Source organism: Ctenopharyngodon idella, chromosome 9 (genome assembly GCF_019924925.1).
Source record: "Ctenopharyngodon idella isolate HZGC_01 chromosome 9, HZGC01, whole genome shotgun sequence".
Lineage (NCBI taxonomy): Eukaryota > Metazoa > Chordata > Actinopteri > Cypriniformes > Xenocyprididae > Ctenopharyngodon > Ctenopharyngodon idella.
Genome location: NC_067228.1, coordinates 14,874,788 through 14,892,628, shown reverse-complemented (window position 1 = coordinate 14,892,628; position 17,841 = coordinate 14,874,788). Strand labels below are relative to the sequence as shown.

The 17,841-nt window shown below is 39.5% G+C and overlaps 2 protein-coding genes across 6 annotated transcripts in view; both read right to left on the bottom strand.

Moving 5' to 3' along the window:
• Positions 1-321: 321 nt before the first annotated feature.
• Positions 322-5,728, bottom strand: fzd5 (frizzled class receptor 5). Of its 3 annotated transcripts, XM_051905565.1 has the most exons (3): positions 4,254-5,728; positions 3,942-4,074; positions 322-3,847 (listed from the first exon to the last, which is right to left on the bottom strand). In XM_051905565.1, the coding sequence occupies exon 3, from the start codon at positions 3,589-3,591 to the stop codon at positions 1,810-1,812; it is 1,782 nt and encodes a 593-aa protein (XP_051761525.1). In that variant the 5' UTR covers positions 3,592-3,847; positions 3,942-4,074; positions 4,254-5,728; the 3' UTR covers positions 322-1,809. The 3 variants fall into 3 exon arrangements, with proteins under 3 accessions (XP_051761525.1, XP_051761523.1, XP_051761524.1); XM_051905563.1 differs by having other exon boundaries at positions 3,942-5,728; XM_051905564.1 differs by lacking the exon at positions 3,942-4,074.
• Positions 5,729-13,733: 8,005 nt separating this feature from the next.
• Positions 13,734-17,841, bottom strand: part of plekhm3 (pleckstrin homology domain containing, family M, member 3) — a 43,629-nt gene continuing 39,521 nt past the window's right edge. Inside the window, exons 8-9 of one of the 3 annotated variants that reach the window (XR_007931562.1) lie at positions 15,949-16,404; positions 13,734-14,995 (exon numbers count right to left, since the gene is read on the bottom strand). Coding sequence is in view for 1 of the 3 variants with exons in the window: in XM_051905136.1 (XP_051761096.1) it covers positions 16,233-16,404 (172 nt within the window). In the remaining 2 variants the exon portion in view is untranslated. Of the gene's footprint in view, positions 16,405-17,841 lie in introns of all 3 variants that reach the window. The other 2 variants (XM_051905136.1, XR_007931563.1) reach the window with 2 other exon arrangements.

Below are 17,841 nucleotides of genomic sequence, written 5' to 3'. Positions count from 1 at the left end.
CAAAAGGTTTGTTTAAGTGGTTTTGTTGCATTACACTGAAAAATTAATCCAGGGATTTTAACACATACAGTTCTTTCTTTCTTTCTCTCTCTCAATAAGTGCTAATTAACCATGTTAGAACTGTATTTGTTTTAAACAATGTAAAAAAATAAAAATAAAGTGCAGGTTTTTAGTGCCTGTAAAAAAGGGGATGAAATTGATAATACTCTACTAACAAAACATGCTCAGTAGGATTTGTTTTAGATCAACAGGTTGAGTCATTTTTTTTTTTTTTTCCAAAACAGTAAAAATAAAAAGCACAATAAATGATTGACCAAACATTTGACTTGCAGGCTCACAAATTGCTCCTCACTTTTATTCTCTACCAGTAAGAGAAAAAAGAAACATGTAAAAGACACTTTTCATAAATATCTAAGGATCTCTTTAAAATTGTAGCACTGAATTTCATATCTTTTACAAAACATATGTACAAAGTTGCAGTCTGGACTCTTAAAAGGACATGTATTCTACAAGATTTACATATGAATAGAGCCAAACGAGTATGTACACTCAACCAGACATGCAGCAAAATTGTGAGGCGTTTTGAAGACTACACAGGAAGTGTGTTTCTACAACAGCTTGGACAGTAAACAGAAACCATTTACATATTAATGCTCCACTGAAAGATTTCACACAGATCTACGAAACCAACACAGGTTTACAGATTCTGTCTGCTAAAAGTGCATACCCAACACTGGTTTTCTGATTCAAAACACAAATAAGGTGAAATGACAAACAAAATTACCAAAGGATCATGAGGCTCGACAAGGAAATTGATGTAAATAAAAGTCTTTCAAACAGACCAAAAGAAATTAATGTTCCACATTGTTTTGAAACCAGTTAATATTTGGCCTTTTAAGTTCTATTCAACAAACCTAGTATGGCTGCTGGTTAACACCTGAACCCTTGACCACAAGAGGGAAGTCAAGCTCACATTATAGAGCTACAGACTTTCCAAACAAGTCTATAGATGGTACATACACATCCTATCATTTAACACTGCCGAATAGATGCTAACCAACAATCTATTATCAGTGGAGAGATAGCTTGACAATCTTTGAAACACAACCTGGTAAGGGGCTGTTGAGGGACCCTTAAGAATATACGGTGAGCATGAACCGGTGTAGAACTGCCTGCAACAACTTAAAGTGAATGTGAACTGCTGCTTCACTAAGCTGGAACAGTGTTGTTGCTTACAGAGAGCGAAGGAAAGCATCTACTCACGGCCTACCTAAAACACATTTGTAAATTAGAAGACTTGAGATGGTATTTAAAATGATGGAACAAAACATACCCACATCCTGTAAAATGCCGATAAAGTCACAAACACAACAGAGCGACTCTGAGATATCACAATGTTCTTGAATAGCATATTTACAAGAATACACAAATAAATAAAATATCTCCAAAAACTCATCAATTTGTCTTGACTCATATAAAGTACTAACCTCTCAGATCTTTTTTTTTTCCATCATTCATGATCTAAAAGCCACAGACAGCAGCTAATTGTAAGTTGAAATCTTTTCCTCACAAAGTATCAACATGTTCATTGCTTTTTAAATTAGACCAGTGAATGAAAAGAGCTTGATTACAACAAAACAACCAATAGTCTGTAAAAATCCTTCATAATATTATATTCATGCCGTCCATTAAATCTGGTGATGTTGGTGGAAGGTCGAATAGACACCTGCTCATTTAGAGTCATGACCTGCACACTTCATGCGTCACTGTTGTAGGGTTTATAAAGGATCAGGGGTTCCTGGCCAATGTTCAGACATGTGATGAGGGTGCTGATTTGTGATAGGTCCCAGTGGGTGCTGTTCCAGCTCGGGCTGTGAGAGCGGTACTGGCTTCGCTGTACATGGACGAGCCCGATACAGGTGGCTTCCGGGTCCTACAGGGCATGTACCTTGCCACAAAGCGCCTCCAGGACTCCAGAGTCTTCCCTGACCAGATCCAAACACCTGAGGTAATGCCTACTACAAGACACATGAAGTACTTCAACATGAAGACGGCATAGTCCGGGCCCATGCCGAGCCGCTGGCGCTCTGATGGGCAAGAACAGGCCAGCGCCCGCTCCCAACCTGGCCTGTAATGTTGCTCGTACACCAGGCATGCTACCACAATAGTTGCGGGCACCGTGTAAAGGACGGTAAAGAGCCCAATCCGGATCATTAACTTCTCTAGCTTGTCTGTCTTTGTGCCGCCCTGTTTAATGACACTACGGATCCGGAAGAGGGAAACAAAGCCAGCCAGCAGGAAGAGGGAGCCGGTGAAGAGGTAGACGACCAGAGGCGCCAATACGAAGCCACGTAAGCTCTCCAAGCTCTGATTGCCGACGTAACAGATCCCAGCCACTGGGTCTCCATCCACAGAACTCAAAGCCAAGACAGCGATGGTCTTGACGCTAGGAACGAGCCAAGCAGCAAGGTGGAAGTACTGAGAGTAGCCCGCAATGGCCTCGTTACCCCATTTCATTCCTGCCGCCAGAAACCAGGTGAAGGAAAGCACCACCCACCAGATGGAGCTGGCCATTCCAAAGAAGTAAATGAGCAGGAAAACCAGCGTGCAAAGGGCCGGACCCGTGGTGTCGTAGAGGATGTGCTGTTGGTCGCCGGAGCCCTCGCAAGCTACTCGCTCGTGGCCCGCGAGCAGTCGCACGATGTACCCCAGCGACACAAACAGATAACAAGCAGCAAGGAAGATAATCGGCCGCTCTGGATATTTGAAACGCTCCATGTCGATGAGGAAAGTGGCCACGGTGGTAAGCGTCGAGACAAAGCACAGCACCGACCACAGTCCGATCCAGAAGGTTGTGAAGGTACGCTCATCAGGGGAAAAGTAAGGTTGGTGGCAGGGCAAAGCACAGTTGAGTAAAGAGCCAGTATATACACGGTTATGGAGAGGATGTGCTTCTTTTTTGATGGGCACCAGGGGGTCTCGACAACGGCAGTCACGTTCACACTTCTGCGGAGGAGCGGATTTTGCAGTGGCTCTATGTCGTGATGTTCCCTTAGGAGTGGGTTTGGAGAAAGGAGGTGATAAAGTTGTAGTCTCAGTGCTGTTCCTATCCATACAAAGCCTATCGGTGTCACCCAACATGGGCAGCTGCTCGCAACTCATCCGCTCTGGCCACTCAAACCCATACTGGATCATGAGGGGGGAGCAACCCCTTTTAGCTCTCTCACACACAGACCTGCAAGGCGGCAAAGGTTTTTTGTAGTCCTGAAGGCAGATTGGGGTGTACATACTGCACAGGAAGAAAAGCAAGTCCGGGGAGCAACGGATTCGGACAAGTGGCCAAAACTGGTGCACTTCCAAGCCGACTTCATCCTGAGTGTCATGATTGAACTGGTTGGGCATGTAGGTGTGATTGTATCCGATCCCTTTGCACATCGGTACGGTGATGGGCTCGCACACTATATCCTTAGAGGCAGCATCGCCGAGCCGAGACAGTTGCAGCAGCAGCAGCAGAACATGAAGCCAAAATCCGACCAGGTGCATCCCAGAGGTCTCCATGGTGAAATGATGCTTATCTGCAGGTTTCCTCATACTGGAAAACTATGAATTTCAATTCTTGAGTATTTTCTCAGCTCAGGTTTTTCCCCCCTTCCTTCCTTTCTTTCTTTTTTAATTTATTGCTGCGTTTCGGAAAGAAGAAATCCCAAAAGGAAACCTTAATTGCTCCAGCAGCATGTCCACAGTCCACAAGGTTGTAAATCACAGTGAAGTTTCATTCCAGATCCCGAGGACACTTTCTTCCAACTGTGTGAGTGCATTTCAAACAGACCATGATTCTAAACACGGGCTGAAAGAGTAAAAGAACAACTATAGTTAAATCAAACAATAGATTAATAATTCGACAGAAAATCATAAACATAGAATTGAACGTCAGAACGTACCGTGGAAGAGCACGCGCAACCATGGACTGAATGGTCAATCATTCACCAAGTAAACCGTGTTAAGGTCGAAAGTTCATTTCCCGCAGATACTTTGTAACAAAGTAACATTTTAAGCGTCGGTTTCCTTTCTTATCTGCTTTAAATTCCACATGGCAGGTGAATGCATCCGATGAATGCAATCCGGCGGATTCACAAAAAAAAAGACGCCGAAAAAGCGAGAAGAAAACAAAGAAAATAAATCTGACGTCCAAAAATGAAATCCTTTTTTAAGAGTATAATAAAGGTGAATAGCAGGAATAATAAAAAAATCACCTTTCGCACTAGTGCTCAGGGCAACAGGTTTCAGGTGCTTCCTGCCATCTCCTTCAGTGTGTTTCCCAGCAGTCCACTGGAGTCCTTTCACGCACTTTAACATGTATAAACTCCACAATTCCACACTAAACTCTTCTACTAATTTGTTGAGAACGTATTTTTCTGTGTGGCAGAGCGTGTGTTCCCTCTGTTGGCTGCCGAGCCAGTAATTACTCACTCCGTAGAGGTTCAGTGGAGTGAAAATACTCCACCCGCAATGACACGCCCACAACTTTCAGGCCCCAACCCCTTTTTACCAGGGGCCACTGACAGACAATCATCTGTGTGAAAAGAACTGCCCCATCCATCTATCTATCTATCTATCTATCTATCTATCTATCTATCTATCGTTTTGGTATAACAGGTGTCATTCATATCATTGTGAAATTGAGCTTTTAATCACTTAATTAGTCTTAAACTATGACATGGTATCCACCCTAAATTAAATAAAAAATGTGATGTTACACGGGTTAGGCGTATTATAACAATGGCTTAACAGATCAACACAATGAAAATTCATGTTAGTCAAAAAAATACCTGGAAGATGCCACAAGTTACTCCTCTAACTGTGATGAGGATGTTTAAATTAGTCAGTGGAGATTCAGGGGGAAGTGAATGGCACTGGTGTGTGTGTGTGTTTGACTATGAAAAGGCCTTGAGTCTCTTGTGCAAGTGTATCCTGTATTACGTTTGTGTTTACCCTCTGGGCCCATTCAGGACAGATGGAGCTGTGCAAACACTCAGATAATGACTCCTAACGCAAGCTTAATCACTCACGCCTCAACGAGACAAAGAGAGCAACAGAGAGGAACACCTTACCACACTGATACTCTGCTTGTGAAAACCTAGTGTGCACTATGATGCCATCTCTAGGTCAGAGTTCATTTGTAATGTTATGAATTGTCAACCCAAGGTGAGATTTTTGTTCTGTTTTGTGGTGAAACACTGAACATACATCTGTAAATCTTTTTTTGACTTCTGGTTGCAAGATCCTGCGAATGAATTGGACACTTTTGCCACACTTGGGCCTGGTTTCACAGACAGGGCTTAGCCTAAGCCAGGATTAGGTCTTTGTTTAATTAGGGCATTTAAGTAGCTTTTATAAACTTGCACTAGAAAAAAACATTACTGGTGTGCATCTTGAGACTAAACTATGGCAGTGACATGTTTTAAGATATGTCAGTACAAGTTGCTTTCAGCTAAAGCAGCTCAAACATGCATTTCAGTCTATGACTAGATTAAGCCTTATCTGTGAAACAGGGTTGGTGTTGCATTTGCAAACTTTAACTAAAATGAAAACTATTAAAATTGTGAGTAATTTAAATGAAGTAAAATATAAAAATTAGACAGAAAAACTTCAACCTAAAAAACTTAAATAAAATGTTTCCTTGGCAAATAACTGACAACATTTGAATAAATTCAAACTATACTAACATAATACAAGTACTAACATTAATAAAACTAAAACTCACATAAAAATAAATTAAAACTAAATAAAAATATTTAAAAAAAATAATAAAAAATGACAAAAGCACATAAAATTAAAATGAAAACTGAAATAAAAATGAAAATAAAAGTTAATTTAAAATACTAATAAATATTATAATAGTGTAGAAAGAATACTAAAATAACACAGTCAGCCATACATAGAAACGTATGAATAGCATTGCATTAGATAACAAAATATGTGGCATGTATTTGAATGACTGCACAAACACACAAATTATTCCACAAAAAAAGTGTATTCGTTTTTTTTTGTTTTTGTTTTTTTTAATGATAAAATAATAGATATACAATTCAAAATTAAGACTCTGAACACTTACTGGTCGTCAAACAATGGATAATGTTCATAGTAATTGTGATGAATTGGACCTGTGTGAACTTGAGGAAAAATAACATCATACATCCTCTAGAAATCACTTTGGGAACAGGTTAAATTGCAAAAATGGCTCAGAAATTACTACTGGGGGCAACTGTATGTATAGCATATATTACTGATAAAGTACAGTCAAATTGTTGTGCTATTTTAAGAGAAAAGTGTGACCAACTATTGCCCATTTCCTACACGTTTGCACTGGTGTTATACAAGCTCCTCCGTGCACTTACTCAGACAGGAAGCATGTTTTGGAATTCTTCACAGAAGGGTGGCTATCTCTCTCTCTCTCTCTCTCTCTCTCTCTCTCTCTCTCTCTCATTGTTGATTCAGTATTCTGTAATCTCACAGCTTTCTATAAGTCCAAAGTTCTCACAGGGTGTGTGCCAGTATACATGTGTGTTTAAAAGTGCAAGTGACCAATCCGCCTGCTCCGTCAGGTATTTCTAATGCTCGATTAACACTTAGATGACATCAGCTCACAGAAAGTCTGAGAGGACGAGAGTAAACAGAACTCTACATGCCACAGACTTGCTTAGGAATCAATCATTGAGACAGACGTAGCCACAAATGGCCGCATACATTGTTTTCCTTGTAACGCTCGAGATGTTTGATTGTGTCTTAAATGCTATGGCAACCGAATCAATCTCGCCAGCCATTTGTGCACCTGTTTCATAGGTTACCTACAAACTTTGTCACACATTGACTACAAAACCCAACCTTAAGGAGTCACAAACGCCTTTCAGTATACTGTGTCCATGGTAGTTCGGCCTTGCAAGAGAAATTGCTAGTCATACTTATATCGAAAGTACTTAGTCTGTTAAATGGTGATATGAGGAGGAAATATAACCTGATTAAGTCATGCTTTAGATAAGTCGAGCTTGGATTTTCTTTATTAGAGCTGTAGAGCAATGTGAAATGACAATGAAGCGTGATGAGGTGTGGTGCTCACTAGCCGTCTGTTGTGTTGTCTCCTGGGCATGAAAACATCCCATGGTGGTTGGGTTTTCCTCTTTTTTTTTCTCTTATCCACTCCCTCTTCTCTTTCTTTACATGCCTGAACATGTGTTTGGGCACATGCTTTTATCTGATACCTGACTCTCTGTCTGTGTGGATGGACAATTCATACACAATGACAACATGATGTAATCTTGCCAAATTGACCTAATCTCATCTTCATTTGCTTTTCTGTCTCTGTCACGAGAAGATTATATAATATGGGATGCTGTTGTTGTACACTGATAGGTATGTAATTGAAATAGCTTTTGTTAGTTATATTGACAGCGCAATATTAAAAATTTGTCCATTTAACAGCAGGATGATGTAACGCAGTACCAGTGTAAAAATGCAGCAGTCAAAATAACAATAAAAAAGATCTTTACAAAAGATATTTATAGTAGGCCTGTTTATTTATAATTATATTAGACACAGAACTATCATTCAAAGTTTGGAGTCAGTAAAATGTACAAATGTTAAAATTAAAGTTTTGCTTCTTTGTCGCCATCTCTGTTCGAAACCTGCAATTGCAGTTTTTTTGCGGAATTATCATCTTTACGTGCGATGTGCATCCTACATTTTAAAATATATACAAATAGAAAACCATTATTTTTAATTGTAATAATATCTCAGTGACACTGTTTTATTGTATTTTAACAAATAAATGCAGCCTTGGTGAGCAGAAGAGACTTCTTCAAAAACATTAAAACATTTTTGAACATAGTGTATTTTTATATATTTGGATAAAACCTAAAAACTAATTTTTTGTTAAATTTAAAACAAATGGGACTTGGTTTCATATTTTATTAAACGCAAAGACATACATTTTCATTTAATATATTTTGGGCCCCTGCATGTACTCACAATGTACTGTTTTGTGCATTTATATATCATAAAATGAAATCATATGAAGTTTAAATTATAGCTTGCCTGCTTGCTAAACATCAGTATTTAAGGGCAAAATGTGTATAACAAAACTATTCAGAAGAAGATCCCAAACAAATGAGCATGAAAAAGCAGAACACAGCTGATGTCGAGGAGTGTTATAGCTCAGTGGTCCTGTGTGTTTAAAGGGATAGTTCACCCAAAAATGAAAATTATTCCAAGTTTTATAATGGTTGTGAATGGGGGACCGTGTTTTAAAGCAACAACAACAAAAAAAAGCATTCATCCATAATCAAAGTAATCCATACGGCTCCAGAGGGTTAAAAAAGGGCTTTTGAAGCGAAGGGATGCGATTTTGTAAGAAAAAATATTAAAAACATATTCAAATAACTAGCTTCTGGCAGACAACCGTACGCATACTGCGCAAGTTGACTTGCGCCAAATGAGTAACCCCCTGACGCGATGTATGACGTAGGATGTAGGAGTATCGTAAGCTTAATCACCTCTTGCGGTTCAAACAAATAGGGCTGGGTAACAAACTCAAGTTCCTCTTCTCTTATATCGAAATCCTCAGACATTTGTCTTCAAAATTTCTTGTTTTAAAATTTCAACTTCTAATTCATGACCGGTGTTTTGTTTAGCTCTCTCCTCTGCACCCCAGCGTTCGTCATTGCGTCAGGTCAAAGGTTACTCTTCAGCCCAAATCGACTCGCACAGTATGTGTACGGTTGTCCGCCAGAAGCTAGTTATTTAAATTTATAAAGTTTTGAATATGGATATTTTTCTTACAAAAACGCATCCCTTCACTTCAGAAGGCCTTTATTATCCCCCTGGAGCCGTATGGATTACTGTTATGATGGATGGATGCATTTTTGTTTGTTTTAAAATGCAGCCCCCCATTCACAACCATTATAAACCTTGAAGGACTAAGGATATTTTTTGAATATATCTCCGATTGTGTTCGTCTGAAAGAAGATAGTCATATACACCTAAGATGGCTTGAGGGTGAGTAAATCATGGGATAATTTTCATTTTTGGGTGAACTATCCCTTTAAGCAGCAGGTGGACGTTAGGAGACCAGGGGATTGAAGCAGACATTCTAACCCCTTTTACACAAGAACCAGACCCTGGCGCTTCATCCCATGTCACTATTGTCTCCACCCCTCCCACCTCCATTCTGCCATCGTCGTTTTCTCCTTAAACCGCCCTTTTGTTGTCTTTTTCTGATGGCATTTCTGGCCCCTTGTTGTCAGAGTCCTAAATGAGTCTTGACTGGCCTGTGGGCCACTGGAGAAGCACAAAGGAGAGCGTTCCCCTCGCTACAGTGGAGCCATTGTGGCATTCAACAATGTACTAATTGGCGACGACAATTAAGCACGACCAACACTCAGGTTCAATTTGCCCACTCCTCAATACAAATCACAGGCAAATGAGTCAGACCGTACACACACAGCTCACACACACATTCACACGGCCCTGCTAAAATAACAGCTATTCTCATAAGCATAGCGCAACTACCAAATATACGCTCCCACCCCTTCAGCGTGTTCATGTTAGCTGTGAAGGGACATACTGCAGGAGACTCATACTGTGAGGAGGGTGAAACAAGAATGGGCTGTTCAGCTTGTCCAGACGGATTGGAAATTTCACAAAAGCTATTTTCTTTTGAGTGATGTAAAAAAGATTTGATAAAAATTCTGCTTTGATACTTAATAAACATAGTATCTAAAGTGTTTATTTCTCTTTCTTTTAGGTACAACTTCAGCATAATTCATCTATTGTTCATTGTGTGTGAAAAAAAAAAAAATCACAGAATATCCCTAAAAACATCCTCTCAACACGAAAAAAATCTTCACCATTCCAAAAAAAGGGCGCAACAAGTCCAGATATGTGTGAAAACACCCATCTTAAAGGCATCTTCAGTATTGAGCTGTCACACATTAAGACCGTAATGGAGTCTGGGATCAGCAGGACGCCTCAGTTTTAAGCCGAGGCTCGAAAACTGGCTTTAAGAGTTAGCGAACAAGCACATTCTCACAAAAAACACACACAAAGGAGGAAAGACTTGGCATGTTCCGGCCCATCGGCAGTGGTTGGATCCTTGTGGATTATTCTCTGTCAGAGAAAGGCTTTAGAGCTCTCTAAGGCCAGGACAAATTACTGTTCTCTTTCAAGAGAAGAAAAAAGCAGGGGAGGAGGAAAAAACATGAGGGAAGTGTTGAAAAAGTAAACCAAGGAGGAAGCGTCTGGGGTGGCCGGCTGTTAGCTTAACCGAGACATCACTCAGACAAGAACTGGGAAAGGTTTGCAAAACTATATTAAACAAGCCTGATTCTTTTTTTCCTGCACATGTAAGGTGATGAAAGTGAATATATGGAACAGAAAAAACAAACAAACAAACAAAAAAACAAACAAACAAAAATGTGACTACATGGAAGTGTCCCAATACAGTTTATATTTTTTATATAAAAAAAGTATATATATATATATATATATATATATATATATATACACATACACACACACAGTATCTCACAGAAGTGAGTACACCCCTCACATTTTTGTAAATATATCTTTTCATGTGACAACACTGAAGAAATGACACTTTGCTAATGTGAATGTAAATTAATGTAAATTAGTGAGTGTACAGCTTGTATAACAGTGTAAATTTGCTGTCCCCTCAAAATAACTCAACACACAGCCATTAATGTCTAAACTGCTGGCCACAAAAGTGAGTACACCCCTAAGTGAAAATGTCCAAATTGGGCCCAAAGTGTCAATATTTTGTGTGGGCACCATAATTTTCCAGCACTTTTGCCTTAACCCTCTTGGGCATGGAGTTCACCAGAGCTTCACAGGTTCCCACTGGAGTCCTCTTCAACTCCTCCATGACGACATCACGGAGCTGGTGGATGTTAGAGACCTTGCGCTCCTCCAACTTTCTGTTTGAGGATGCCCCACAGATGCTCAATAGGGTTTAGGTCTGGAGACATGCTTGGCCAGTCCATCACCTTTACCTTCAGCTTCTTTAGCAAGGCAGTGGTCGTCTTGGAGGCGTGTTTGGGGTCGTTATCATGTTGGAATACTGCCCTGGGGATCATGCTGTGCTTCAGTATGTCACAGTACATGTTGGCATTCATGGTTCCCTCAATGAACTGTAGCTCCCCAGTGCCAGCAGCACTCATGCAGCCCCAGACCATGACACTCCCACCACCATGCTTGACTGTAGGCAAGACACACTTGTCTTTGTACTCCTCACCTGGTTGCCGCCACACACGCTTGACACCATCTGAACCAAATAGGTTTATCTTGGTCTCATCAGGCCACAGGACATGGTTCCAGTAATCCATGTCCTTAGTCTGTTTGTCTTCAGCAAACTGTTTGCGGGCTTTCTTGTGCATCATCTTCCTTCAGAGGCTTCGTTCTGGGATGACAGCCAATGAGACCAATTTGATGCAGTGTGCGGCATATGGTCTGAGCACTGACAGGCTGACCCCCCACCCCTTCAACCTCTGAAGCAATGCTGGCAGCACTCATACGTCTATTTCCCAAACACAACCTCTGGATATGACGCGGAGCACGTGCACTCAACTTCTTTGGTCGACCATCGCGAGGCCTGTTCTGAGTGGAACCTGTCCTGTTAAACCGCTGTATGGTCTTGGCCACCGTGCTGCAGCTCAGTTTCAGGGTCTTGGCAATCTTCTTATAGCCTACGCCATCTTTATGTAGAGCAACAATTCTTTTTTCAGATCCTCAGAGAGTTCTTTGCCATGAGGTGCCATGTTGAACTTCCAGTGACCAGTATGAGAGAGTGAGAGCGATAACACCAAATTTAACACACCTGCTCCCCTTTCACACCTGAGACCTTGTAACACTAACGAGTCACATGACACCGGGGAGAGAAAATGGCTAATTGGGCCCAATTTGGACATTTTCACTTAGGGGTGTACTCACTTTTGTGGCCAGCGGTTTAGACATTAATGGCTGTGTGTTGAGTTATTTTGAGGGACAACAAATTTACACTGTTATACAAGCTGTACACTCACTACTTTACATTGTAGCAAAGTGTCATTTCTTCAGTGTTGTCACATGAAAAGATATAATAAAATATTTACAAAAATGTAAGGGGTGTACTCACTTCTGTGAGATACTGTATATATATATATATATATATATATATACACACTGCCCGGCCAAAAAAAAAACCCTTAAAGATGGAGTGTGTAGCTTTTCATTTCTTAAACATCCATGAAGGAAGACACATCATGGCCATATTCCAGGATGACAATGTCAAGATTTATCAGGTTCAAATTATGAAGGAATTGTTGGGAGGGAGCATAAAGAATCATTTTTACACATGAATTGGCACTGACCTTAACCTCAGTGTAAGTTTTTGGGATGTGCTGGAGGAGACTTTACAGAGTGCTCACCTCTTGCATTGTCAATACAAGATCTTGACCAAAAAAATGATGCACCTCTCAATGGAAATAAAAGTTGTGATGTTATTTTCATCAAGAGGTGCATCAATTTTTGGTCAAGATCTTGTATTGACAATGCAAGAGTCAAGCCCTCTGTAAAGTCTACTCCAGCACATCCCAAAGACTTTTAACGAAATTAAGGTCTGGACTCAGAGGTGCCAATTCATGCGTGAAAATGATTCTTCATGCTCTCTGAACCATTCTTTCACAACTGTAACCCTGGTGAATCTTGACATTGTCTTCCTTCATGGTTGTTTAAGAAATAAAAAGCTACACACTCCATCTTTAAAGGTTAAAAGAACCATTGCCAAACATATAACATGCTACTAGAAACACAATAATCACTGTAATCATGATCCATTCATAGATTCTTAAGTATTTGCCTATTAAAATCCAAACAGCGATTTTTTATTTTTTTTGGCCGGGCAGTGTATATATATTTATATAATACAAAACACCACTGATTAGTTTGTATTTTTCAACACATACTAATGTTTTCAAGACTATCAAAAGTCACTTTTGTAATTTCAACAAAACCTCATTTATGTTATTCAGCTAAATAACATTAACTTGGTGACAAATCAGCAGAATTTGAAACAGAAATGTAGAATAAATCACAGAAGTTTTCAAAGGCATAAAAATTTGATCTGTAAGCTTAATGGATGTGAAATTTTCATTGTCAGCGCAGCATTTTTTTTTTTGCCAACTGGTCTGAAACTCACTCACAGTGGCCCTGGGCCAGCAGACCATCCTTATTGTTGAGCCCTGGGAAGGTTGGACAAATATTTAAAATGCCTTGAAGATAAAGAAAATACATCCATGGTAACTGTTCTCAATAGAATCATGATATCACTAGACTGAATTTCAAATGTTTATATGTCGGTACCACTGTGCAAAAAATTAGAAGCCTCATGCTGTGGTCTCTAACAGGTCCAGTGGTTGTTGGTACATCTCCAGACAGAACCAGATACAAGCATGTGGCTTTTAATTTGGGATTAGCTCGTGAGTCAGTGCTTGGACCCACTCCGGTGCACCAGGACCCAAAAGGGAACACCACAACCACAGCCACGGCCATGATGCATTTGTTCCACTGCTGCCACCTTGGATTCTGACCAGAAAACTAATCTGTGCAGAATTGGAATTATTTTGCAAAATCCTAAAACTCAATTTAGATGACAAAATTAGTGATAAAGCATAAAAAGAGCAGAATGTGTTAAGTCATTTTCTTTATTGGCAACAGTGGTAAAAAAAAGAAAGAAAAGAAAAGGAAAACTGGAAGGAACCCGCACCAGTACTGAAACACAAATATTTGTAGTTGCATAAGAGGTTATCTGTAATGGAGAGTTTACACAATACAAGAAAGCACAGGGAAAATCCGGAAACTTATACAGAAATTGCAGTGAAGTATATAAATAAAATAAATACTTCTGAAACAAAACTGACATGTAAATATACAACTGAAAACAAGATGACAGCAGAAAAAAAAACTTCCATTACACCTTCAACAAACATGAAAATAAAAGACCATTTTGGTGTACTGAAGGAACAAAAGATATTCACCAAGTACATCCAGTGAGTTCCCTTTTTGTTTGTCCCATTATTCGGTGTGTTAAGAATCCCTGATTTTAAAGAACAGTACAATTAATGCTATGTAACATAATACATCAAACTTTCAAAACGAACAGATGTCAAATACACCATTACATTTTACAGTATCAAGTAAAACATGGTGTATTTAGCTCAGTTCAAGCTTAAACTGGTGAAATTCAAGATCTCTGATGGGAAAACAAGAGACTGCCAGATTTTGGGAAGAATTTGTTTTTAGTAAGATAAGTAAAGGTCTTTGCCTTCAAATACCAAAACGATTAAGTGATTATATTATGATATATTCTATAGCCTGATATTTTGATTAGATTAAATACTGAAATATTATTTGATTGACTATAGCTTGCTAATCGAAGAACATCAACAGGCCGATGCATTGGCTTTCAATTTAAGGCAGGCAAACAGACACAGATTCAATAAATACAACCAAATGTTCCAACAAGATCATCCATCCATCCATCCCTTTACATCATTCTATCACACACCAACCACACGTAAACTAAGGCTGAATCTCATGTAGAAGTAAACTTCTTGGTGCAAAACATAAGCTCATAAGCTCAAAACTTAAATAAACACATTTTTTCATAAACAAAATGTAACATGGTAGCAAATGATATATAAATTGACCTATAGACCCATCTCAAAGAGTTCAATTAATGACAACTGTCAGCCAGTAATAAACTAAATCCTAGCAGATGTCGAACATCAGTCCGAACGTTTCTCATCCAGTATAACCAGTAACTTGCAGCCGGTTTTTGAATGTCTAGGTAGTTCCAATGCGTTTATATCAGTAAAGCTGAATGTGATTTATATCTAAAGCTTTGTTTGCTGGTGAGGTGTCCAGGAAGAGAGACTCCTTTCTCCTACTGTAAAAAATGAAAAAATAACAAAAGATAATAGGAAAATTAAATATAATAGCGATTTTCAGGATTCAAGGGGACATTCTAAAATATCAGTCAGCTCGCTACGTTTACAGTAGGGGTTGTCTAGTCATTTTTTTGTATCGTCCACATATTGTCCAACTAGAGAAGCACAGGTCTGGTCGAAGAACAGGAAGTCAAATAAGGCAGCGAAAGCAAAACAAGTGACTTTATTGCCAATTCTATGTTCAAGTAGAAAGAAAACATAGTATGAGCGCAGAGAGGCAGCGTGGATCAGAGGCCAGTCGGACATGAATTATGAGCTTGTCCACGGCGGGTTTGCTTTACGTATCTTGTTAAAAAAAAAAAAAAAAAAAAAAAAAAGTATGAATGCTAAACAAAGCCTTGGAACTCTAGACTGTAATTTTGGGGCTTGGTGGCCGATGGGTAGTTTGTAATCATAGACCAGGCGGTTAGCAAGAACAACGTGGTTCGGCTGCTTATAGGCACTGCCATTGAGTGTTGATAAACAGTCAAACTTTTTAAACTTCAGCTGATTTAAGATGAAAATGGGTAAGGAAACATACTGTGACTGAAAGTGCAAAGAACTTGTAATAAATAAATACAAAACACTGAACAAATTGCAAATGTGAAAATGCAACAAGGAAATCATGTGAAAACAGAAAAAAAAAGATATTTTTGTTCTAAGGATGTTCATCTTCATGTTCAGCCTTCATGCACTCTTCGGCATCGTAGGTTAGCGTGGAGGGAAACCAAATGGAGCGGCCAGACTGCCATCTTGCAGCGCTCATTTTCACAGAACCATTAATGGATTAGAAGCTCTTTTTGTGTACAGAAATTGGTTTGAATCATCGCTCTTGGATTGCGAGTCTGCCAAAAAGTGCATTATTTTACATCTGTCAGTGAGAGTGTGTTTATGTGCAAGTGTGTGAGCGTACTTTGCCTGTATTTGTCGGTTGGCCCTGGCTGTCATTTGGTAGATGAAAGGGAAGGGTAAATTGGTATCATTATGAAGCCTCTGCTCTTCGGGAGCTGAATTATTGTCTCTGTGCCCATCTCTCTCAGGTGAGGGAGAACGTAAAAAAAACAAAAACTCCTCTGTTTCTCGGTTTTCACAGAGCACTTCCACCGAAGGACCACGGTATCTTGTCCTTCTTGGATACAGCAGCACTAGGACTTCATTAGTGCAGTGTGCTCGGCACAGCTCTCAAAAAAAACCGCCTCAGGTGTCCAGCTCAAAGCAGTCTAGCACTTCGTCATCAGGACTGTCGTGAGGGCCGTGCCTCCTCCAGAATGACGCCGGCTTCTTGTGCAGTTCTCTACGTACGCATCGCGGGCACGGCTGGGCTCGCATCCGACACTCTGCGTGGAAGACGGCTCCGCAGCCCTCGCATCTGCAGTCAAAACAGAAGAACGTTGATAGTTGATCCAAACATTAATTTATACACAAAACAGTCCTGTCTCTGAATATATATTCACTAAGACTGAATCTCGAAATGTACAGTAATCTTCCTGTTAAAAGTTAGAGGTCTATCTGAGATTTTTAGAGACCGAACAAACACTTAAAGTCACCCTGTGGTGAAAATCAAGTTTTTAATGTTGTTCATATGTCTATGTGGTGTTATGCTTTAAGACAAACCATGTGCAAATTCACAAGTCAACACCATTGATGAGTATTTTCTCTTTAAAACAGCAATAAACCACTGTTAAAGAGTTGGATTCTCATGCTAAACGTGGCCAAAGTTTCAAAACACGAGTTGGATGTATGACGGAGATTTTCTGTGCCAAAAATACTCTTCCAAATCCCCATAAACATCTGACTCTTTTTTTCGAGTATGTGCCTGTGTGACGTCATTATGGTCGGACCTCTTTGTAAGAGCACTTCTCCCGGAAGGCGCGCACACTAGGGCTGGGTAAAAAAAAAAATATCGATTTCTCGATTTTAATCGATTCTCATTTTTACAAACCGATATCAATTCTTAAGCCCCAAGAATCGATTAGTCTAGTCTGTTTGCAGTTGATGAATGAATAGAACATAGAACTCTTCCCATCTAATAAATGGCAATAAGCTTTGTGTTTGTTACTTTTGATATGAAACAAAGTCTCAGATTTCAAATTATGTCCATTTTATTACGTAATTCAAAAAATCGTTTTGGTGCTGTTTGATTTGGTGTGACAGATGGCTGTAGCCTCAGATCAGAAGAGGTGGCAACGTGAAGCGCGCGTGAACTGATCATCTCCTCCGCTTTAATACCAGCGCGAAATAAACATAAATGAATACCCAAAGGTATGTTCAAAGATACAGTACAACTTACCGAAATCCGTATCCTGTCTCATGGAATAGCTCAATCAGTGTTTCAAACGTGAAAGACGTCAATAAAACAGCTTGTAAGCACGTAACGTCACATTTACCTCAGAAACCATATTCAGTGACCATAATTACATAATTGTAAAGTTATTATTTTAACTTTATTATAAAAACTTCCTTAACTTCCACTAATTTAAGTGTTTGTATACAAATAAGTTAATTTTAACCTTCAATATTATAGTAATGTAGAACTGATTCCCATGTGTTGTTTACAGCATTAGTTGAGAGATTTGTTTTTCTTGAGAAAATTTGCCATGTACTATTCCTTATATATATATATCCAAAATAATCGATATTGAATCGAATTTAATCAAAATTGAATCGAATTGCAAGCTTGTGAATCGAAATCGAATTGAATTTTGAAATTTGTGTCAATACCCAGCCCTAGAGCGCACATGTCGACCAGAGCGGGAGAGCAAGAGCACGCCCATCAACGCGCATTCGGCTTTACTCAAGTCGTCGG